Source organism: Carcharodon carcharias, chromosome 17, assembly GCF_017639515.1.
Source record: "Carcharodon carcharias isolate sCarCar2 chromosome 17, sCarCar2.pri, whole genome shotgun sequence".
NCBI lineage: Eukaryota > Metazoa > Chordata > Chondrichthyes > Lamniformes > Lamnidae > Carcharodon > Carcharodon carcharias.
The window spans coordinates 45,276,886-45,300,064 of NC_054483.1; the positions used below are offsets into that span (position 1 = coordinate 45,276,886).

Sequence of the window (23,179 nt, forward strand, 5' to 3'; positions counted from 1 at the left end):
CCGTGGGTCTGCTGCCTCGTCCTGTGGGTCTGCTGCCTAATCCCGTGGGTTTGCTGCCTAGTTCCATGGGACTACAACCTGTTCCCATGGGTCTGCTGCCTATCCCCTGGGCCTGCTGCATATTCCCATGGGTCTGTTGTTTACTTCCGTAAAGCAGTTGTTTAATCCTGTGACTCCGCTGCCTAGTCCCATAGGTCTGCTGCCTAGTCCCGTGGGTCTGCTGTCTAGTTCCGTGACTCTGCTGCCTAGTCCCATGAGTCTGCCGCCAAGTCCCGTGGGTCTGCTGCTTAGGCCCGTGGGTCTGCTGCCTTGTCCCGTGGGTCTGCTGCTTAGGCCCGTGGGTCTGCTGCCTAGTCCAGTGGGTTTGCTGCCTTGTCCCATGGGTCTGCTGCCTACATCCATGGGCCTCCTGCCTAGTCCCATGGGTCTGCTGCCTATCCACTGGGTCTGCTGCCTAGTCCCATGGATCTGCTGTCTTGTTCCGTGGGTCTGCAGCTGATCCTGTGGGTCTGCTGCCTAGTCCCGTGGGTCTGCTGCCTAAACCCGTGAGTTTGCTGTCTAACCCTGTAAAACAAATGTTCAATTCTGTGAGTCTGCTGCCTAGTCCTGTGAGTATGCTGCCTACTCCAATGGGTCTGCTGCCTAGTCCCGTGGGTCTACTACCTAGCCCTGTGGGCCTGCTGCCTAGTCCCATGGGTCTGCTGCCTAGTTTCGTGAGTTTGCTGCCTAGATCCATGGACCTGCTGCCTAGTCCCGTGGGTCTGCTGCCTATCCACTGGGTCTGCTGCCTAGCCCCGTGGATCTGCTGCCTAGTCCCATGGGTCTGCTGCCTAGCCCCGCGTATCTGCTGCCTACTCCCGTGAGTTTGCATCCTAGTTCCATGGCTCTGCTGCCTTGTCCCATGGATCTGCTGCCTAGTCCCGTGATTTTGCTGTCTAGCCCGTGGCTCTGCTGTCTAGACCCGTGGGTCTGCTGCCATCCCCATGGGTTTGCTGCCTTGTCCCATGGGTCTGCTGCCTAGTCCCATGGGTTTGCTTATAGTCCAATACATCTGCTGCATAGTCCCCTGGGCCTTCTGCCTAGTCCCGTGGTTCTGCTGCCTAGTCCCGTGAGTTTGCTGCCTAGTTCCCTGGTTCTGCTACCTGGCCCTGTGGGTCTGCTGCCTATACGCTGGGCCTGCTGCCTAGCCCCATGGATCTGCTGCCTAGTCCCATGGGGCTGCTGCCTAGCCCCGTGAATCTGCTGCCTAGTGCCGTGGGTCCGCTGCCTAGCCCCGTGAATCTGCTGCCTAGTCCCATGGGTCTGCTGCCTAGTTCTGTGGGTCTGCTGCCTAGTCCCATGGGTCTGTTGCCTAATCCCGTAAAGCAGTTGTTTAATCCTGTGAGTCTGCTGCCTAGTCCCGTGGGTCTGCTGCTTGGCCTATGGGTCTGCTGCCTGTTCCCGTGGGATTGCTGCCTAGCCCTGTGGGTCTGCTGCCTAGTCCTGTGTGTCTGCTGCCTAATCCCGTGGGTCTGCAAGCTAGACCCGTGAGTTTGCTGCCTATTCCCAGGGATCTGCTGTTTAGTCCTATGTGTTTGCTGCCTAGCCCCGTGGATCTGCTGCCTAGTGCCATGGATCTACTTTCAAGTTCCGTGGGTCTGCTGCCTAGTCCTGCGGGTCTGCTGCCTATTCCCGTGGGATTGCTGCCTAGCCCTGTGGGTCTGCTGCCTAGTCCCATTGGTGTGCTGCCTAGTCCTGTGGGTCCTGCTGCCTAGTCCCGACAGTTTGCTGCCTAGTCCCATGAGTTTACTGCCTAGTTCCACGGGTCTGCTGCCAAGACCCATAGGTCTGCTGTCTAATCCTGCAAAACAGCTGTTTAATTCTGTGGGTCTGCTGTCTAGTTCCGTGTGTCTGCTGCCGAGTCCGATGGGTCTGCTGCCTAATCCCGTGGGTTTGCTGCCTAGTTCTATTGGTCTGCAACTTGGTCCCATGGGTCTGCTGCCTATCCCCTGGTCCTGCTGCCTAGTCCCATGGGTCTGTTGTCTAAACCCACAAATCAGTTTAATCCTGTGAGTCCGCTGCCTAGTCCCATCAGTCTGCTGCCTAGTTCCGTGACTCTGCTGCCTCGTCCCTTGTGTCTGCTGCCTATTCTTGTGGGATTGCTGCCTAGCCCTGAGGGTCTGCTGCCTAGTCCAATGGGTGTGCTGCCTAGTCCTGTGGGTCTGCTGCCTAGTCCCGTGAGTTCGCTGCCTAGCCCTGTGGATCTGCTGCCTAGTCCCGTGGGTCTGCAACCTAGACCCGTGAGTTTGCTGCCAAGTCCCATGGATCTGCTGTCGTACTCCGTGGGTCTGCAGCGGATTCCTGTTGGTCTGCTGCCTAATCCTGTGGGTCCGCTGTCTAGTGCCGACAGTTTGCTGCCTTGTCCCATGAGTTTACTGCCTAGTTCCATGGGTCTGCTGCCAAGACCCATAGGTCTGCTGTCTAATCCTGTAAAACAGCTGTTTAATTCTGTGAGTATGCTGCCGAGTCCGATGGGTCTGCTGCCTGTTCCCATGGATCTGCTGCCTATTCCGTGGGTCTGCTGCCTAGTCCCGTGGGTCTGCTGCCTAGCCCCATGGATCTGCTGCCTAGTCCCATGGGACTGTTGCCTAGCCCCGTGAATCTGCTGCCTAGTGCCGTGGGTCCGCTGCCTAGCCCCATGGATCTGCTGCCTAGTCCCATGGGGCTGCTGCCTAGTTCTGTGGGTCTGCTGCCTAGTCCTGTGGGTCTGCTGCCTAATCCCGTGGGTTTCCTGACTCGTTCCATGGCTCTGCAACCTGTTCCCATGGGTCTACTGCCTATCCCCTGGGCCTGCTGCCTAGTCCCATGGGTCTGTTGCCTAATCCCGTAAAGCAGTTGTTTAATCCTGTGAGTATGCTGCCTAGTCCCGTGGGTCTGCTGCTTGGCCTATGGGTCTGCTGCCTGTTCCCGTGGGATTGCTGCCTAGCCCTGTGGGTCTGCTGCCTAGTCCTGTGGGTCTGCTGCCTAATCCCGTGGGTCTGCAAGCTAGACCCGTGAGTTTGCTGCCTATTCCCAGGGATCTGCTGTTTAGTCCTATGTGTTTGCTGCCTAGCCCCGTGGATCTGCTGCCTAGTGCCATGGATCTACTTTCAAGTTCCGTGGGTCTGCTGCCTAGTCCTGCGGGTCTGCTGCCTATTCCCGTGGGATTGCTGCCTAGCCCTGTGGGTCTGCTGCCTAGTCCCATGGGTGTGCTGCCTAGTCCTGTGGGTCTGCTGCCTAGTCCCGACAGTTTGCTGCCTAGTCCCATGAGTTTACTGCCTAGTTCCACGGGTCTGCTGCCAAGACCCATAGGTCTGCTGTCTAATCCTGCAAAACAGCTGTTTAATTCTGTGGGTCTGCTGTCTAGTTCCGTGTGTCTGCTGCCGAGTCCGATGGGTCTGCTGCCTAATCCCGTGGGTTTGCTGCCTAGTTCTATGGGTCTGCAACCTGGTCCCATGGGTCTACTGCCTATCCCCTGGGCCTGCTGCCTAATCCCATGGGTCTGTTGCCTAATCCCGTAAAGCAGTTGATTAATCCTGGGAGTCCGCTGCCTAGTCCCATGGGTCTGCTGCCTAGTTCCGTGGGTCTGCTGCCTAGTCCTGTGGTTCTGCTGCCTAATCCCGTGGGTTTGCTGCATAGTAACGTGGGTCTGCTGCCTAGCCCCATGAGTCTGCAGCTTAGTCCCGTGGGTCTGCTGCTTGGGTCCGTGGGTCTGCTGCCTCGTCCCTTGGGTCTGCATCTTAGTCCCGTGGGTCTGCTGCTTGGGTCCGTGGGTCTGCTGCCTCGTCCCTTGGGTCTGCTGCCTATTCCCGTGGGATTGCTGCCTAGCCCTGTGGGTCGGCTGACTAGTACCGTAGGTCTGCTGCGTAGTCCCATGAGTTTGCTGCCTAGTCCCATGAATTTACTGCCGAGTCCAATGGGTCTGCTGCCAAGTCCCATGGGTCTGCTGTTTAATCCCAGGTAAAACAGATCTTTAATTCTGTGAGTATGCTGCCGAGTCCAATGGGTCTGCTGCCTGTTCCCATGGATCTGCTGCCTTGTCCCATGGGACTGCTGCCTATCCCCGTGGGATTGCTGCCCAGCCCTGTGGGTCGGTTGCCTAGTCCGATCCGTCTGATGCCTAGTCCCGTGGGTCTGCAACCTAGACACGTGAGTTTGCTGCCAAGTCCCATGGATCTGCTGTCGTACTCCGTGGGTCTGCAGCAGATTCCTGTTGGTCTGCTGCCTAATCCTGTGGGTCCGCTGTCTAGTGCCGACAGTTTGCTGCCTAGTCCCATGAGTTTACTGCCTAGTTCCATGGGTCTGCTGCCAAGACCCATAGGTCTGCTGTCTAATCCTGTAAAACAGCTGTTTAATTCTGTGAGTATGCTGCCGAGTCCAATGGGTCTGCTGCCTGTTCCCATGGATCTGCTGCCTATTCCGTGGGTCTGCTGCCTAGCCCCATGGATCTGCTGCCTAGTCCCATGGGACTGCTGCCTAGCCCCGTGAATCTGCTGCCTAGTGCCGTGGGTCCGCTGCCTAGCCCCATGGATCTGCTGCCTAGTCCCATGGGACTGCTGCCTAGCCCCGTGAATCTGCTGCCTAGTGCCGTGGGTCTGCTGCCTAGTCCCATGTGTTTGCTGCCTAGTCCCATGAGTTTACTGCCGACTCCAATGGGTCTGATGCCAAGTCCCATGGGTCTGCTGTTTAATCCCAGGTAAAACAGATCTTTAATTCTGTGCGTATGCTGCCGAGTCCAATGGATCTGCTGCCTGTTCCCATGGATCTGCTGCCTTGTCTCATGGGACTGCTGCCTATTCCCGTGGGATTGCTGCTCAGCCCTGTGGGTCGGCTGCCTATTCCCATGGGTCTGCTGCCTAGTCCCGTGGGTCTGCAACCTAGTCCCGTGAGTTTGCTGCCTAGTCCCGTGAGTTTACTGCCGAGTCCAATGGGTCTGCTGCCAAGTCGCATGGGTCTGCTGTTTAATCCCAGGTAAAACAGATCATTAATTCTGTAAGTATGCTGCCGAGTCCAATGGGTCTGCTGCCTGTTCCCATGGATCTGCTGCCTTGTCCCATGGGACTGCTGCCTATTGCCGTGGGATTGCTGCCCAGCCCTGTGGGTCGGCAGCCGATTTCTGTTGGTCTGCTGCCTAGACCTGTGGCTCCGCAGTCTAGTCCCGACAGTTTGCTGCCTAGTTCCATCGTTCTGCTGCCAAGACCAATGGGTCTGCTTTCTAATCCTGTAAAACAGCTGTTTAAATCTGTGAGTATGCTGCCGAGTCCGATGGGTCTGCTGCCTGTTCCCAGGAACTGCTGCCTAGTCCCGTGGGTCTGCTGCCTAGTCCCGTGGGTCTGCTGCCTAGCCCCGTGGATCTGCTGCCTAGTCCCATGGGACTGCTGCCTAGCCCCGTGAATCTGCTGCCTAGTGCCGTGGGTCCGCTGCCCAGCCCCGTGGATCTGCTGCCTAGTCCCATGGGTCTGCTGCCTAATCCCATGGGTCTGCTGTCTAGTTCCGTGGATCTGCTGCCTAGTTCCGTGGGTCTGCTGCCTAGTCCTGTGGGTCTGCTGCCTAATCCCGTGGGTTTGATGCCTAGTTTAATGGGTCTGCAACCTGGTCCCATGGGTCTACTGCCTATCCCCTGGGCCTGCTGCCTAATCCCATGGGTCTGTTGCCTAATCCTGTAAAGCAGTTGATTAATCCTGGGAGTCCGCTGCCTAGTCCCATGGGTCTGCTGCCTAGTTCCGTGGGTCTGCTGCCTAGTCCTGTGGTTCTGCTGCCTAATCCCGTGGGTTTGCTGCCTAGTTCCATGGCTCTGCAACCTGGTCCCATGCGTCTACTGCCTATCCCCTGGGCCTGCTGCCTAGTCCCATGGGTCTGTTGCCTAATTCCGTAAAGCATTTGTTTAATCCTGTGAGTCTACTGCCTAGTCCCATGAGTCTGCTGCCTAGTCCCGTGGGATTGCTGCCTAGCCCTGTGGGTCGGCTGCCGAGTCCCTTGGGTCTGATGCTTAGTCCTGTGTGTTTGCTGCCTAGCCCCGTGGATCTGCTGCCTAGTGCCATGGATCTACTGTCAAGTTCCGTGGGTCTGCTGCCTCGTCCTGTGGGTCTGCTGCCTAATCCCGTGGGTTTGCTGCCTAGTTCCATGGGACTACAACCTGTTCCCATGGGTCTGCTGCCTATCCCCTGGGCCTGCTGCATATTCCCATGGGTCTGTTGTTTACTTCCGTAAAGCAGTTGTTTAATCCTGTGACTCCGCTGCCTAGTCCCATAGGTCTGCTGCCTAGTCCCGTGGGTCTGCTGTCTAGTTCCGTGACTCTGCTGCCTAGTCCCATGAGTCTGCCGCCAAGTCCCGTGGATCTGCTGCTTAGGCCCGTGGGTCTGCTGCCTTGTCCCGTGGGTCTGCTGCTTAGGCCCGTGGGTCTGCTGCCTAGTCCAGTGGGTTTGCTGCCTTGTCCCATGGGTCTGCTGCCTACATCCATGGGCCTCCTGCCTAGTCCCATGGGTCTGCTGCCTATCCACTGGGTCTGCTGCCTAGTCCCATGGATCTGCTGTCTTGTTCCGTGGGTCTGCAGCTGATCCTGTGGGTCTGCTGCCTAGTCCCGTGGGTCTGCTGCCTAAACCCGTGAGTTTGCTGTCTAACCCTGTAAAACAAATGTTCAATTCTGTGAGTCTGCTGCCTAGTCCTGTGAGTATGCTGCCTACTCCAATGGGTCTGCTGCCTAGTCCCGTGGGTCTACTACCTAGCCCTGTGGGCCTGCTGCCTAGTCCCATGGGTCTGCTGCCTAGTTTCGTGAGTTTGCTGCCTAGATCCATGGACCTGCTGCCTAGTCCCGTGGGTCTGCTGCCTATCCACTGGGTCTGCTGCCTAGCCCCGTGGATCTGCTGCCTAGTCCCATGGGTCTGCTGCCTAGCCCCGCGTATCTGCTGCCTACTCCCGTGAGTTTGCATCCTAGTTCCATGGCTCTGCTGCCTTGTCCCATGGATCTGCTGCCTAGTCCCGTGATTTTGCTGTCTAGCCCGTGGCTCTGCTGTCTAGACCCGTGGGTCTGCTGCCATCCCCATGGGTTTGCTGCCTTGTCCCATGGGTCTGCTGCCTAGTCCCATGGGTTTGCTTATAGTCCAATACATCTGCTGCATAGTCCCCTGGGCCTTCTGCCTAGTCCCGTGGTTCTGCTGCCTAGTCCCGTGAGTTTGCTGCCTAGTTCCCTGGTTCTGCTACCTGGCCCTGTGGGTCTGCTGCCTATACGCTGGGCCTGCTGGCTAGTCCCATGGGTCTGCTGTCTTGTTCCGTGGGTCTGCAGCCGATTCCTGTGGGTCTGCTGCCTAGTCCTGTGGGTCTGCTGCCTAGTACCAGGGGTCTGCTGACAAGTCACTTGGGTGTGCTGTTTAATCCTGTAAAACAGATGTTTAATTCTTTGAGTATGCTGCCAAGTCCAATGGGTCAACTGCCTGCTCCCGTGGATCTGCTGCCTGGTCCCCTGGGTCTGCTGCCTAGTCCTGTGGGTCTGCTGCCTAGTCCTGTGGGTTTGCTGTCTTGTTCCGTGGGTCTGCAGCCGATCCTGTGGGTCTGCTGCCTAATCCCGTGGGTCTGCTGCCTAGACCCGTGAGTTTGCTGCCAAGTAACATGAGTTTACTGCCTACTTCCATGGGTCTGCTGCCAAGACCCATGGGTCTGCTGTCTAACCCTGTAAAACAAATGTTCAATTCTGTGCGTCTGCTGCCTAGTCCTGTCACTATGCTGCCTACTCCAATGGGTCTGCTGCCTAGTCCCGTGGGTCTACTGCCTAGCCCTGTGGGCCTGCTGCCTAGTCCCATGGGTCTGCTGCCTAGTTTCGTGAGTTTGCTGCCTAGATCCATGGACCTGCTGCCTAGTCCCGTGGGTCTGCTGCCTAGTCCCATGGGTCTGATGCCTAGTCCCATGGGTCTGCTGCCTAGTCCCGTGGGTCTGCTGCCTAGTCCCATGAGTTTGCTGCCTAGTTCCAAGGGTCTGCTGACAAGTCCCGTGGGTCTGCTGTCTAATCCTGTAAAAGAGATGTTTAATTCTGTGAGTATGCTGCCGAGTCCGATGGGTCTGCTGCCTGTTCCCATGGATCTGCTGCCTAGTCCCGTGGGTCTGCTGCCTATTCCCGTGGATCTGCTGCCTAGCCCTGTGGATCTGCTGCCTAGTCCCATGGGTCAGCTGCCTAGCCCCGTGGATATGCTGCCTAGTGTCTTGGGTCTGCTGCCTAGTTCCGTGGGTCTGCTGCCTAGTCCCGTGGGACTGCTGCCTAGTCCCATGAGTTTGCTGCCTAGTCCCATGAGTTTACTGCCTAGTTCCATGGGTCTGCTGCTTAGTCCCGTGGGTGTGCTGCTCGTCCCTTGGGTCTACTGCCTTGTCCCTTGGGTCTGCTGCCTAGCCCTGAGGGTTGGCTGACTAGTACCGTGGGTCTGCTGCCAAGTCACATGGGTCTGCTGTTTAATCCCAGGTTAAACAGATCTTTAATTCTGTGAGTATGCTGCCGAGTCCAATGGGTCTGCTGCCTGTTCCCATGGATCTGCTGCCTTGTCCATGGGACTGCTGCCTATTCCCGTGCGATTGCTGCCCAGCCCTGTGGGTCGGCTGCCTAGTCCCATGGGCCTGCTGCCTAGTCCCGTGGGTCTGCAAACCTAGACCCGTGAGTTTGCTGCCTAGTCCTATGGGTCTGCTGCCTAGTCCGGTGGGTTTGCTGCCTAGTCCCATGAGTTTGCTGCCTAGTCCCATGAGTCTGCTGCCGAGTCCCGTGGGTCTGCTGCTTGGCCTGTGGGTCTGCTGCCTCGTCCCTTGGGTCTGCTGCCTATTCCCGTGGGATTGCTGCCTAGCCCTGTGGGTTGGCTGCCGAGTCCCATGGGTCTGCTGCCGAGTCCCGTGGGTCTGCAAGCTAGACCGTGAGTTTGCAGCCCAGTCCCATGGATCTGCTGCTTAGTCCTATGTGTTTGCTGCCTCGCCCCGTGGATCTGTTGCCTAGTGCCATGGATCTACTGTCAAGTTCCGTGGGTCTGCTGCCTAGTCCTGTGGGTCTGCTGCCTAATCCCGTGGGTTTGCTGCCTAGTACCATGCGTCTGCAACCTGTTCCCATGGGTCTGCTGCCTATCCTGTGGGCCTGCTGCATAGTCCCATGGGTCTGTTATCTAATTCCGTAAAGCAGTTGTTTAATCCTGTGAGTCCACTACCTAGTCCCATGGGTCTGCTGCCTAGTTCCGTGACTCTGCTGCCTAGTCTTGTGGGTCTGCTGCTTTGGCCCATGGTTCTGCTGCTTTGGCCCAAGCGTGTGCTGCCTAGACCCATGGGTCTGCTGCCTATCCCTGTGGGTTTGCTGCCTCGTCCCATGGGTCTGCTGTCTAGTTCCATGGGTGTACCGCCTTGTCCTGTGGGTCTGCTGCCTAGTCCCATGGGTCTACTGACAAGTCCCATGAGCTTGCTGCCTAGTCCTATGGGTCTGCTGCCTAGTCCCATGGGTCTGCTGCCTATCCCCGTGGGTTTGCTGCCTTGTCCCATGGGTCTGCTGTCTAGTTCCATGGGTGTGCTGCCTAGTCCTGTGGGTCTGCTGCCTAGTCCCGTGGGTCTACTGACAAGTCCAATGAGCTTGCTGCCTAGTCCCATGGATCTGCTGCCTATCCACTGGGTCTGCTGCCTAGTCCCATGGATCTGCTGTCTTGTTCCGTTGGTCTGCAGCCAATTCCTGTGGGTCTGCTGCCGAGTCCTGTGGGTCTGCTGCCTAGTCCCGTGAGTTTGCTGTCTAGTCCCATGAGTTTACTGCCTAGTTCCATGGGTCTGCTGCCAAGTCCTGTGGGTCTGCTGTCTAATCCTGTAAAAGAGATGTTTAATTCTGTGAGTATGCTGCCGAGTCCGATGGGTCTGCTGCCTGTTCCCATGGATCTGCTGCCTAGTCCCGTGGGTCTGCTGCCTAGTCCCATGGTTCAGCTGCCGAGCCCCATGGATATGCTGCCTAGTGCCTTGGTCTGCTGCCTAGTCCAATGGGTCTGCTGCCTATCCCGTGGATCTGCTGCCTAGCCCTGTGGATCTGCTGCCTATCCCCATGGATCTGCTGCCTAGTCCCATGGGTCAGCTGCCTAGCCCCATGGATCTGCTGCCTAGTCCCATGGATCTGCTGCCTATCCACTGGGTCTGCTGCCTAGTCCCATGGATCTGCTGTCTTGTTCCGTTGGTCTGCAGCCAATTCCTGGGGGTCTGCTGCCCAGTCCCGTGGGTCTGCTGCCTCACCCCGTGGATCTGCTGCCTAGTGCCATGGATCTACTGTCAAGTTCCGTGGGTCTGCTGCCTAGTCCTGTGGGTCTGCTGCCTAATCCCGTGGGTTTGCTGCCTAGTACCATGCGTCTGCAACCTGTTCCCATGGGTCTGCTGCCTATCCTGTGAGTCCACTACCTAGTCCCATGGGTCTGCTGCCTAGTTCCGTGACTCTGCTGCCTAGTCTTGTGGGTCTGCTGCTTTGGCCCATGATTCTGCTGCTTTGGCCCATGGGTCTGCTGCCTAGACCCATGGGTCTGCTGCCTATCCCTGTGGGTTTGCTGCCTCGTCCCATGGATCTGCTGTCTAGCTCCATGGGTGTACCGCCTTGTCCTGTGGGTCTGCTGCCTAGTCCCGTGGGTCTACTGACAAGTCCCATGAGCTTGCTGCCTAGTCCTGTGGGTCTGCTGCCTATTCCCGTGGGTCTGATGCCTGGGGCCGTGGGTCTGCTGCCTTGTCCCGTGGGTCTGCTGCTTTGGCCCATGGGTCTGCTGCCTAGTCCCATGGGTCTGCTGCCTATCCCCGTGGGTTTGCTGCCTTGTCCCATGGGTCTGCTGTCTAGTTCCATGGGTGTGCTGCCTAGTCCTGTGGGTCTGCTGCCTAGTCCCGTGGGTCTACTGACAAGTCCAATGAGCTTGCTGCCTAGTCCCATGGGTCTGCTGCCTATCCACTGGGTCTGCTGCCTAGTCCCATGGATCTGCTGTCTTGTTCCGTTGGTCTGCAGCCAATTCCTGTGGGTCTGCTGCCTAGTCCCGTGAGTTTGCTGTCTAGTCCCATGAGTTTACTGCCTAGTTCCATGGGTCTGCTGCCAAGTCCTGTGGGTCTGCTGTCTAATCCTGTAAAAGAGATGTTTAATTCTGTGAGTATGCTGCCGAGTCCGATGGGTCTGCTGCCTGTTCCCATGGATCTGCTGCCTAGTCCCGTGGGTGTGCTGCCTAGTCCCGTGGATCTGCTGCCTAGTCCCATGGTTCAGCTGCCGAGCCCCATGGATATGCTGCCTAGTGCCTTGGGTCTGCTGCCTAGTCCAATGGGTCTGCTGCCTATCCCGTGGATCTGCTGCCTAGCCCCGTGGATCTGCTGCCTATCCCCGTGGATCTGCTGCCTAGTCCCGTGGGTCAGCTGCCTAGCCCCATGAGTTTGCTGCCTAGCCAAGTGGGCCTGCTGCGTAGTCCCATGGGTCTGCTGTCTAGTTCCGTGGGTCTGCAGCCTAGTTCTGTGGGTCTGCTGCCTAATCTTGTAAGTTTGTTGCCTAGTTCTATGGGTCTGCAACCTGGTCCCATGGGTCTGCTGCCTATCCCCTGGTCCTGCTGCCTATTCACATGGGTCTGTTGTCTAAACCCACAAATCAGTTGTTTAATCCTGTGAGTCAGCTGCCTAGTCCCATGAGTCTGCTGCCTAGTCCCGTGGGTCTGCTGCTTGGGCTCGTGGGATTGCTGCCTAGACCTGTGGGTCTGCTGCCTAGTCCCATGGGTCTGCTTCCTAGTCCTGTGGGTCTGCCGCCTAGTCCTGTGAGTTCGCTGCCTAGTTCCATGGCTCTGCTGCCTAGTCCCATGGATCTGCTGCCTAGTCCCCTGGGTCTGCTGCCTAGTCCCAAGGGTCTGCTGCTTAGTCCCATGAGTTTGCTGACTAGTCCCGTGGGTCTGCTGCCTATCCCTGTGGGTTTGCTGCCTTGTCTCATGGGTCTGTTGCCTAGTCCTGTGGGTTTGCTGCATAGTCCCGTGGGTCTGCTGCCTAGTCCCATGAGTCTGCTGCCTAGTCCCGTGGGTCTGCTGCTTGGGCCCGTGGGTCTGCTGCCTCTTCCCTTGGGTCTGCTGCCTATTCCCGTGGGATTGCTGCCTAGCCCTGAGGGTCGGCTGCCTAGTACCGTGGGACTGCTGCCAAGTCCCATGGGTCTGCTGTTTAATCCCAGGTAAAACAGATCTTTAATTCTGTGAGTATGCTGCCGAGTCCAATGGGACTGCTGCCTGTTCCCATGGATCTGCTGCCTTGTCCCATGGGCCTGCTGCCTATTCCCATGGGATTGCTGCCCAGCCCTGTGGGTCGGCTGCCTAGTCCCACGGGTCTGCACCTTGACCCGTGTGTTTGCTGCCTAGTCCCATGTTTTTGCTGCCTAGCCCTGTGGATTGCTGCCTAGTGCCAAGGATCTACTGTCAAGTTCAGTGGGTCTGCTGCCTAGTCCTGCGGGTCTGCTGCCTAATCCCGTGGGTTTGCTGCCTAGTACCATGGGTCTGCAACCTGTTCCCATGGGTCTGCTGCCTATCCCCTGGGCCTGCGGCATAGTCCCATTGGTCTGTTGTCTAATTCCGTAAAGCAGTTGTTTAATCCTGTGAGTCCGCTACCTAGTCCCATGGGTCTGCTGCCTAGTCCCGTCGGTCTGCTGCCTAGTTCCGTGACTCTGCTGCCTAGTCCCATGAGTCTGTTGCCTAGTCCCATGGGTCTGCTGCCTATTCCTGTGGGATTGCTGCCTAGCCCTGTGGGTCTGCTGCCTAGTCCCATGGGTCTGTTGCCCTGTCCTGTGGGTCTGCTGCCTAGTCCCATGAGTTCGCTGCCTAGTCCCCTGGGTCTGCTGCCTAGTCCCATGAGTCTGCCCCCTATTCCCGTGCGTCTGCTGCTTAGGCCCGTGGGTCTGCTGCCTTGTCCCATCGGTCTGCTGCTTAGTCCCGTGGGTTTACTGCATAGTCCCGTAAGTCTGCTGCCTAGTCCCGTGGGTCTGCTGCCTAGTCCCGTGGGTCTGCTGCCTAGTCCCGTGGGTCTGCTGCTTGGGCCCGTGGGTCTGCTGCCTCGTCCCTTGGGTCTGCTGCCTATTCCCGTGGGATTGCTGCCTAGCCCTGAGGATCGGCTGACTAGTACAGCGTGTCTGCTGCCAAGTCCCATGGGTCTGCTGTTTAATCCCAGGTAAAACAGATCTTTAATCCTGTGAGTATGCTGCCGAGTCCAATGGGTCTGCTGCCTGTTCCCATGGATCTGCTGCCTTGTCCCATGGGACTGCTGCCTATTCCCATGGGATTGCTGCCCAGCCCTGTGGGTCGGCTGCCTAGTCCCATGTGTTTGCTGCCTAGCCCCGTGGATCTGCTGCCTAGTGCCATGGATCTACTGTCTAGTTCAGTGGGTCTGCTGCCTAGTCCTGTGGGTCTGCTGCCTAATCCCGTGGGTTTGCTGCCTGGTACCATGGGTCTGCAACCTGTTCCCATGGGTCTGCTGCCTATCCCCTGGGCCTGCGGCATAGTCCCATGGGTCTGTTGTCTAATTCCGTAAAGTAGTTGTTTAATCATGTGAGTCCGCTACCTAGCCCCATGGGGCTGCTGCCTAGTCCCGTGGGTCTGCTGCCTAGTTCCGTGACTCTGCTGCCTAGTCCCATGAGTCTGCTGCCTAGTCCCGTGGGTCTGCTGCCTCGTCCTGTGGGTCTGCTGCCTCATCTCGTGGGTTTGCTGCCTGGTACCATGGGTCTGCAACCTGTTCCCATGGGTCTGCTGCCTATCCCCTGGTCCTGCGGCATAGTCCCATGGGTCTGTTGTCTAATTCCGTAAAGTAGTTGTTTAATCATGTGAGTCCGCTACCTAGCCCCATGGGGCTGCTGCCTAGTCCCGTGGGTCTGCTGCCTAGTTCCGTGACTCTGCTGCCTAGTCCCATGAGTCTGCTGCCTAGTCCCGTGGGTCTGCTGCCTCGTCCTGTGGGTCTGCTGCCTCATCCCGTGCGTCTGCTGCCTATCCCCGTGGGTTTGCTGCCTTGTCCCATGGGTCTGCTGCCTAGCCCCGTGGATCTGCTGCCTAGTGCCAAGGGCCTGCTGCCTAGTCCCGTGGATCTACTGACAAGTCCCATGAGCTTGCTGCCTAGTCCCATGGGTCTGCTGCCTCGTGCCGTGGGTCTGATGCCTAGTCCTGTGGGTCTGCTGCCTAGATCCAGGGCCTGCTGCCAAGTCCCGTGGGTCTGCTGCCTAGTCCCATGAGTTTGCTGCTTCGATCCATGCGCCTGCTGCCTAGTACCATAGGCCTGCTGCCTATCCACTGGGCCTGCTGCCTAGTCCCATGGATCTGCTGTCTTGTTCTGTGGGTCGGCAGCCGATTCCTGTGGGTCTGCTGCCTAGCCCCGTGGATCTGCTGCCTAGTGCCATGGGTCTGCTGCCTAGTCCCATGGGTCTGCTGCCTCGTCCTGTGAGTCTGCTGCCTCGTCCCGTGCGTCTGCTGCCTATCCCCGTGGGTTTGCTGCCTTGTCCCATGGGTCTGCTGCCTAGCCCCGTGGATCTGCTGCCTAGTGCCAAGGGCCTGCTGCCTAGTCCCGTGGATCTACTGACAAGTCCCATGAGCTTGCTGCCTAGTCCCATGGGTCTGCTGCCTCGTGCCGTGGGTCTGATGCCTAGTCCTGTGGGTCTGCTGCCTAGATCCAGGGCCTGCTGCCAAGTCCCGTGGGTCTGCTGCCTAGTCCCATGAGTTTGCTGCTTCGATCCATGCGCCTGCTGCCTAGTACCATGGGCCTGCTGCCTATCCACTGGGCCTGCTGCCTAGTCCCATGGATCTGCTGTCTTGTTCTGTGGGTCGGCAGCCGATTCCTGTGGGTCTGCTGCCTAGCCCCGTGGATCTGCTGCCTAGTGCCATGGGTCTGCTGCCTAGTCCCATGGGTCTGCTGCCTAGTCCTGTTGTCTGCAGCCTAGTCCCATGGGTCTGCCGCCTAGTCCTGTGGGTCTGCCGCCTAGCCCCGTGGATCTGCTGCCTAGTCCCATGGGTCTGCTGCCTAGTCCCATGAGTTTGCTGCCTACTTCCATGTCTCTGCTGCCTAGTCCCCTGGGTCTGCTGCCTAGTCCCAAGTGACTGCTACCTAGTCCTGTGTGTTTGCTGTCTAGAACCATGGGTCTGCTGCCTATCCCCATGGGTTTCCTGCCTAGTCCCCTGGGTCTGCTGCCTAGCCCTAAGGGTCTGCTGCCTAGTCCTGTGAGTTTGCTGCATAGTCCCGTGGGTCTGCTGGATAGTCCCCTGGGCCTGATGCCTAGTCTCATGGTTCTGCTGCCTAGTCCCGTGAGTTTGCTGCCTAGTTCCATGGTTCTGCTGTCTAGGTCCGTGGGTCTACAGCCGATTCCTGTGGGTCTGCTGCCTCATCCCTTGGGTTTGCTGCCTAGTCCATTGAGTTTGTTGCCTGGTCCCATGAGTTTACTGCCTAGTTCCATGGGTCTGCTGCCAAGTCCCAAGTGTTTACTGTCTAATCCTATAAAACTGATGTTTAATTCCGTGCTTCCAAGTCTGATGGGTCTACTGCCTGTTCCCATGGATCTGCTGCCTAGTCCCGTGGGTCTGCTGCCTAGCCCCGTGGATCTGCTGCCTAGTCCCGTGGGTCTGCTGCCTAGCCCCGTGGATCTGCTGCCTAGTCCCGTGGGTCTGCTGCCGAGCCCCGTGGGTCTGTGCCTAGTCCAACGGGTCTGCTGCCTAGTTCCGTGAGTTTGCTGCCTAGTTCCATGGTTCTGCTACCTAGCCCTGCGGGTCTGCTACCAATAACCTGGGCCTGCTGCCTAGTCCCATGGATCTGGTGCCTAGCGCCATGGATTTACTGCCTAGTCCCGTCGGTCTACTGGCTAGTTCCGTGGGTCTGCTGCCTAGGCCCGTAGGTCTGCTGCCTAGTCCCATGGGTTGACTACCTAGTCCCATGAGCTTGCTGCCTAGTCATGTGTGTCTACTGCCTAGACCCATGGGTCTGCTGTCTAATCCTGTAAAACAAATGTTCAATTCTGTGAGTCGGCTGCCTAGTCCTGTGAGTATGCTGCCTAGTCCAATGGGTCTGCTGCCTAGTCCCATGGGTCTACTGCCTAGCCCTGTGGGTCTGCTGCCTAGTCCCATGGATCTCCTGTTTTTTTCCATGGTTCTGCAGCCGCTTCCTGTTGGTCTGCTGCCGAGTCCCGTGGGTCTGCTGCCTAGTCCCATGGGTCTGCTGCCTAGTCCTGTGGATCTGCTGCCTAGTTCCATGAGTTTGCTGCCTAGTTCAATGGTTCTGCTACCTAGACCTGTGGGTCTGCTGCCTATACCCTGGGCCTGCTGCCTAGTCCCATGAGTCTGGTGCCTAGTGCCGTGGATTTGCTGCCTAGTTCCGTAGGTCTGCTGCCTAGTACTGTGGGTCGACTGCCTAGTCCCATGAGCTTGCTGCCTAGTCATGTGTGTCTACTGCCTGGTCCCATGGGTCTGCTGTCTAATCTTGTAAAACAAATGTTCAATTCTGTGAGTCTGCTGCCTAGTCCTGTGAGTATGCTGCCTACTCCAATGGGTCTGCTGTCTAGTCCTGTGGGTCTACTGCGTAGCCCTGTGGGCCTGCTGCCTAGTCCCATGGGTCTGCTGCCTAGTTTCATGAGTTTGCTGCCTAGATCCATGGACCTGCTGCCTATTCCCGTGGGTCTGCTGCCTATCCACTGGGTCTGCTGCCTAGCCCCGTGGATCTGCTGCCTAGTCCCATGGGTCTGCTGCCTAGCCCCGCGTATCTGCTGCCTACTCCCGTGAGTTTGCATCCTAGTTCCATGGCTCTGCTGCCTTGTCCCATGGATCTGCTGCCTAGTCCCGTGATTTTGCTGTCTAGCCCGTGGCTCTGCTGTCTAGACCCGTGGGTCTGCTGCCTATCCCCATGGGTTTGCTGCCTTGTCCCATGGGTCTGCTGCCTAGTCCCATGGGTTTGCTTATAGTCCAATGCATCTGCTGCATAGTCCCCTGGGCCTTCTGCCTAGTCCCGTGGTTCTGCTGCCTAGTCCCGTGAGTTTGCTGCCTAGTTCCATGGTTCTGCTACCTGGCCCTGTGGGTCTGCTGCCTATACGCTGGGCCTGCTGGCTAGTCCCATGGGTCTGCTGTCTTGTTCCGTGGGTCTGCAGCCGATTCCTGTGGGTCTGCTGCCTAGTCCCGTGGGTCTGCTGCCTAGTACCAGGGGTCTGCTGACAAGTCACTTGGGTGTGCTGTTTAATCCTGTAAAACAGATGTTTAATTCTTTGAGTATGCTGCCAAGTCCAATGGGTCAACTGCCTGCTCCCGTGGATCTGCTGCCTGGTCCCCTGGGTCTGCTGCCTAGTCCCGTGGGTCTGCTGCCTAGTCCCGTGGGTTTGCTGCATAGTCCAGTGGGTCTGACGCCTAGTCCAGTGAGTTTGCTGCCTAGTCCCGTGGGTTTGCTGCCTATCCCCGTGGATCTGCTGTCTTGTCCCATGGGTCCTCTGCCTAGCCCCGTGGTTTTGCTGCCTAGTCCCGTGGGTTTGCTGCCTAGCCCCGTGGGTCTGCTGCCTATCACCTGGGCTGCTGCCTAGTCCCATGGGTCTGCTGCCTAGTCCCGTGGGTCTGCTGCCTAGGCCCATGGGTCTGCTGCCTAGTTCCGTGGGTCTGCTGCCTAGTTCCGTGGGTCTGCTGCCTAGTTCCGTGGGCCTGCTCCCTATTCCGTACAGTTGAAATAATACTCTTCTTCTGGAGAAAATTACTTTTCTCCTTTCAATTTGAAACACAATGCTAATAATGTAGTAATGCAACTTGAAAGTAACGTTAAATACCTACCATGTACAGTGAGTTGAGCAGTGCTTGACATGGTGCCATACTTGTTGCTGGCTGTACATGTAAACATCCCAGAGTCTTCAGGGAAAGCTTCAGCAATTACCAGGGTGCAGATCTCCTCTAAAAATATTCAAACATATCACTGATAATTACAGCCAATCCTCAAGTATTATTAACATGACATGTCACAGTGAATTTACCACTTACAATTTTCTGCTTAGTGTGCCCTTGTCCCAGTAAGATATTAGAATTAACTGTGCCTATTTTACACCATGAAATATGACCACCTAACAGACCATAGGCAGTGCTACATGTCATTTCAATTCAAGTCCCATCACATTTTCAAATAACTAACCTTAAGACTCTTATATATGATGTACGTAGTGGATAAATTAGAGTATTTTCTAAAATGATGAGAAATTATAAGCGAGTGCAAAGAAATTTGGGAGTCCAATTAATCATTGGAGGTTGTGTAAATGTATAAAAAGAAATCAAAAAGGCTTACGAAATGTTGGCATTTATATCAAGAGGGTTGGAATACAAAGGAAAGGTAGGTGTGCTTTATATTTTACAGTGCTGTTGTCAGACCCCATCTCAAGTACCAGGTTTAGTTCTGGGCACCAAGCCTCAGGGAAGATAAATCAAAAAACAAAATGCTGCAAATGCAAGAAATAAAGACAGAAAATGCTGAAAAGAACTCAGTTTATGGTAGAAACAGAGTTAATGTTTCAGGTCTGTGACCTCTCATCAGAACTCATTGACAGATAGTCATAAGATAATTTTATAAATTCTGTGATCTGCATAGACAATGTTCACAAATGCAACAGTCTTCCCAAAAGCAGAGCTCCCAGGTGTGCTGGAATTAATCAAATAGAAGCAGGTTCGGTGGATAGGGCACATCTGAAGAGTGAAAGCTGGTTGCATACTCAAGGACCTCTGATGAAAGGTCACAGATCTGAGTCGTTAACTTTATTCCTCTCTCCACACCGATGTTGCCATAACCCTCAGGTCAGGAAAAATATATTGGCCTTGAAGTAAGAGCAGCGTGGGTTCACCAGAATGCCATAATGGCTAAAAGTTAAATTCTGAGGACAGGTTACAGAAACATGGTTTGCATCTTCTTGAATATGGAAGATTGAGGGATGATCTTATCTAAGTAGTTAAAATATTAAAAGGATTTGATATGATAGATATGGAGAAATAATTTCCTTTGGTGGGAAAATTTAAGAACAAGGGGATATAATCTTGATGTTAGAGCTATGTCATTTAAGAGGAAAATCAGGAACATATGAACAAGGGGCAGGAGTAGGCCACTCAGCCCTTCGAGCCTGCTCCACCATTCAATAAGATTATGGGTGATCTGATTGAAACCTCTGCTCCACATTCCTGCCTACCCTGATAACTTTTCACCCCTTTGTTAATTAAAGAAGCACTTTTGCCACAAAGAAGCGAGGGTATCAAGTCATATGAGTCAAGATGAGTAAACAGAGTTGAGATATAGATTAGCCATGATTGAATTGAAAAGTAGAGCAAGCTCAAGGAGCTGAATAACTTACTCCTAATCTTATATGCATCTTTCTTAAAGGACATCTGTACTTGTTGACTATATATAGATAAATCAGCATTATAATTACATGTCACTTATTGCCATTTGCTTAGTGACTAAAATTACAAAAACACATCCAACGTTCTTCATCTACAGTAATTAAAATAACATAATTGGGTAATGGATTGTTTGCTGCATGTCCTTGTAGATGGAAGGATGCCAAGAAAAGAAAATTGGACGATAAGCATCTGATGTAATGAAATCTTTTTCATGTTTAGTATTAACAAATAAAGTAACAACCTGAAGGGCCGTTGGGGAGTGTGATCATTCAGTTAATTATTGAACCATACATGTCCTTTCCAGGTATTTTAAAAATGAAGATAGTCATAAGGTAATTTGATAATTCTGTGATCTGCATGGACAGCAATCACAAATGCGGCAGTCCTCCCAAATGTTCTGGCACTAATCAAACAGAAGTGACTTCAGTGTACTGGGCACGTCCACTGGATGGAAGATGGTTACATCCCCAAGGATTTTCTGTACAGTGAGGTAGCTAAGCCAGGCAACCACTGGGGCACCCAAGGCTCTGCTTCAAGGGTGTTTTCAAGCATGACATGGAGGCCCAAAACATCGACTATTGCACTTGGGATTCATTAACTGGCAAAAGAGGGAAATGGTGACGCCTCCTCTTGGCTAATATGCACGACCACAGCCAATGGCTATCACAGCTTGGTAAGAGACACCAACGCCAAAAACAACCCACAATGTCACTTGATGGCTTCATGTGCAGCAATTGTGGCAGAAAATACCCCTCAAGGATTTGCCTTCACATCTATCAAAAAAGGTACACCAAATGAAGACACCCCACCTAAATGGATTGTCTGCCGCATGTTTGTCATCTCTTATAGATAGGAGGATGCCAAGGGAAAAGAAATGGGTAGTGAACATTTGATACAAACAATGAAATATTTTCTCATGTTTAGCATTAACATATAAGATAACATCTTGAAAGGCGGCTGGGGACTGTGATCATTCAGTTAATCACTAAACTGTACATGTCCTTTCCAGATATTTTAAAAGTTAAGACAGTCATAAGATAATTTTATAAATTCTGCAATCTGCACAGACAATGCATCAATGCACAGGAAGAAGGAGTGACTTATTTTCAGTAAGTCAATATCATATTTGCAAAGAAAGTCACAATCTTTTAACTTTGGATTTTCCTGTAAAGTACCTAGTGGAAGCCTGGAATCAGTCCTGACATCTGTTTCCCACCTTCAGAGGGAAAATCCTACCTGTTAACCCTGCTTCTCTCTCCACAGATGCTGCCAGACCCCTTGACTATTACAAACAGTTTCTGTTTTTGTTTCAGAGAAACGTCATGCAACCGAGCCATAGTGGAGACAGATGTGGTCATTCTTTTAGCACATGGATCTGAAAACTGTTATCATAACATAAGAAACTGACTCTGATTCAACATCTGACATTCATTTTCAGTTCCCAAGAGGATTATATCCACCCTGCTAATTTAAAGAAAAGTAGAGACAAGTGAATAGGTTAACACAGCCAGTCGAACATGTTAACAGTGCTTTAATACACTGTTGTTCTGAATGTTGCTTCTTTCCTAAAAAGTATTAACAAAAGTTAGTTAAAAAAATTGCTTGATAAGGCTGATTGTGGGAAATTCATACAGGTGAAGAGAACATGATAGAAAACTAAATTCTGAATTTCAGGTCAAGTTTGTAAGTTAGGTGACAGATATGATGCATTAAGCTCTAAAATGGGTAGCAGTTCAATGTGAAACACAGCTGGAGAGACCCAGGTTATACTATGGGACAGACTCCTGGGGAGGGATTTACCAGTGGGGTCAGGAAAGCCCAGCCTGTGTACTTTTGCGTCTTCCATGCACACCAGACTCCTGTGTAACTTTGCCCAGGAATTTTATTTTTTCACACAGAGGTTGTTTTCGCAGTGCATTTTGCGATCCACAATGCAGTTCATGAGGAGTGTGGAGGCAGGCCAGTTAGAAGGCCCACCTTCGTTCTCCAACACAGCAGCCCAGCTCCCAATATTGTTAAAGGCCCCTTCAACCTTACCCCTCACCCACCTCTGCCACCCTGGGCCCCATCAGGTCACCCATGTCAACCCCCATCTACCTCCATAGTTAATCACCAGTATCCAATATGTACAGTTCTCAGGAGCTATAAAGTAGCAATGGGAACTATTTTAAAATCATTTAAAAAAATTAAACCTCTAACAATCGAATAAAACTCTGAATTCAAATGCACTATTGTTGATACTAGGGGGAAAAAACCTACCCCGGTGTAAAAAAAAATGTAATTCCTTTAGTACTATTAGGTTTGTAAACAAATAAGAAACCACATCAAAGGCATATGCTGTTATTACAGCTTCTTAAAAGTGTCAAATCATTCTTGGATCATTCGACCACTTGCTGAGCTGAAGCCGTTATCAATACTTGGAACCCAGCTAAACATTTATAATGGCTACAGCTGCTATAACAAAAGCCTCCAGCTACATTGCCTGAAACTGACACAGCAAAATGATGTCCATTTCCACTTTAAAGCAGTATGCTTGTCAATGAATGGAGAGGAGCAGGTGCAGAGATTTCCAAAGCACATATTTTAACAGCCAGAGCTGTCAGTCAATTTACATCACAGCACAAAACATGACAGCAGAGGATGACAGGACATTTTTTTCACATTTTGGAATGTATTATGACACTTTCTTGAAAAGGTACTACAATGAATGACAACACTTTCACAATAGTGGTCAATATAAGGGTCAACTTACCTTTGCAGGACAGATCCCAATGATGAATCACTACATTAAAAACACATCTCCATCGCAATATCGCATTTAATAGCGACATTTGAAAATGTCAAAACATTTTAAGCTTACCTTTCAGAATGTTCCCAACTCCTCAGCAAGCTTCACCCAATGGTCACAAACTTTCCAAGGAAGTGCATTATTTTAGGGCTTCCAAAATCTTGCACCAGCACAGGAAAATTGCATGAGAGAGGAAATCCAATTTTCCTGTGGTCCTTAAAATGGGGTCCCTGATCTTGGAAGGATGTGTGTGCATTTTGTACCCAAGCTCTTCCCAAACTACAATAAAGCCACACAAAAATGGTATGGTATCGGAAAGGCAGAGGAAATACCCCAGCAAAATGAAAAACTAAGTTCAGCGTTTCGCTACCTAATTTGCACCTCCATCGGGAGACAAAAATCCAGCCCCAGTTTGCTAAAAGAGAGCTCTACCTGCAGCATGTGAGAAGCTCCCTGGTGAGAATTTCCTTAGGTTACAGAATCACAAAGTGCACTGTTTATTTTTTCATAACAAGAAAAAGACTTAAGAGTCAACGTTCCACTTCTGATGTCCTTATCCGCTGGGAACATACAAAGAATCATATTTGACTCAAAATGTTAACTCTGTTTCAGTTTCCATAGATGCTGCCAAACTTGCTTAGCACTTCCAATACTTTCTGCTTATATTTCAGGAAATTGTGCCAATTCCAAGATAGGGCTCAGTGTGCGCAATTTCCTGATATGGATTGCCAGTGGGCAAGGCTTCACAACACAATTACTCTTTAACTCTAAGTTTATAAAGTACTTCAGATGTCAAACAGAGCAACGGAGCACTCCAGCTATATATCTGGCCAGAGTTGTACTGGATAACTATGCAAAGCTAAAGCAGTGTGAAACAGTCTCTCATAACCATTCATCCAAAGCCAATACAGAAGTGCAATATTACTTGCAGCCTTTATTATATTAAGAAAGCATCAGCACAGGTGATGCTAATTTAAAATAATCAAAGTGTAATGGTGTACAATAAAGAGAATATTGTATGTAGTTC

The 23,179-nt window shown here is 53.4% G+C and overlaps 1 protein-coding gene across 3 annotated transcripts in view; it reads right to left on the minus strand.

Moving 5' to 3' along the window:
* Positions 1-23,179, minus strand: part of mypn (myopalladin) — a 451,051-nt gene that overhangs the window by 196,560 nt on the left and 231,312 nt on the right. For all 3 annotated transcript variants that reach the window (XM_041210119.1, XM_041210117.1, XM_041210118.1), the window contains exon 9: positions 17,763-17,879. In XM_041210119.1, the coding sequence (XP_041066053.1) occupies positions 17,763-17,879 (117 nt within the window). The remainder of the gene's footprint in view (positions 1-17,762; positions 17,880-23,179) is intronic.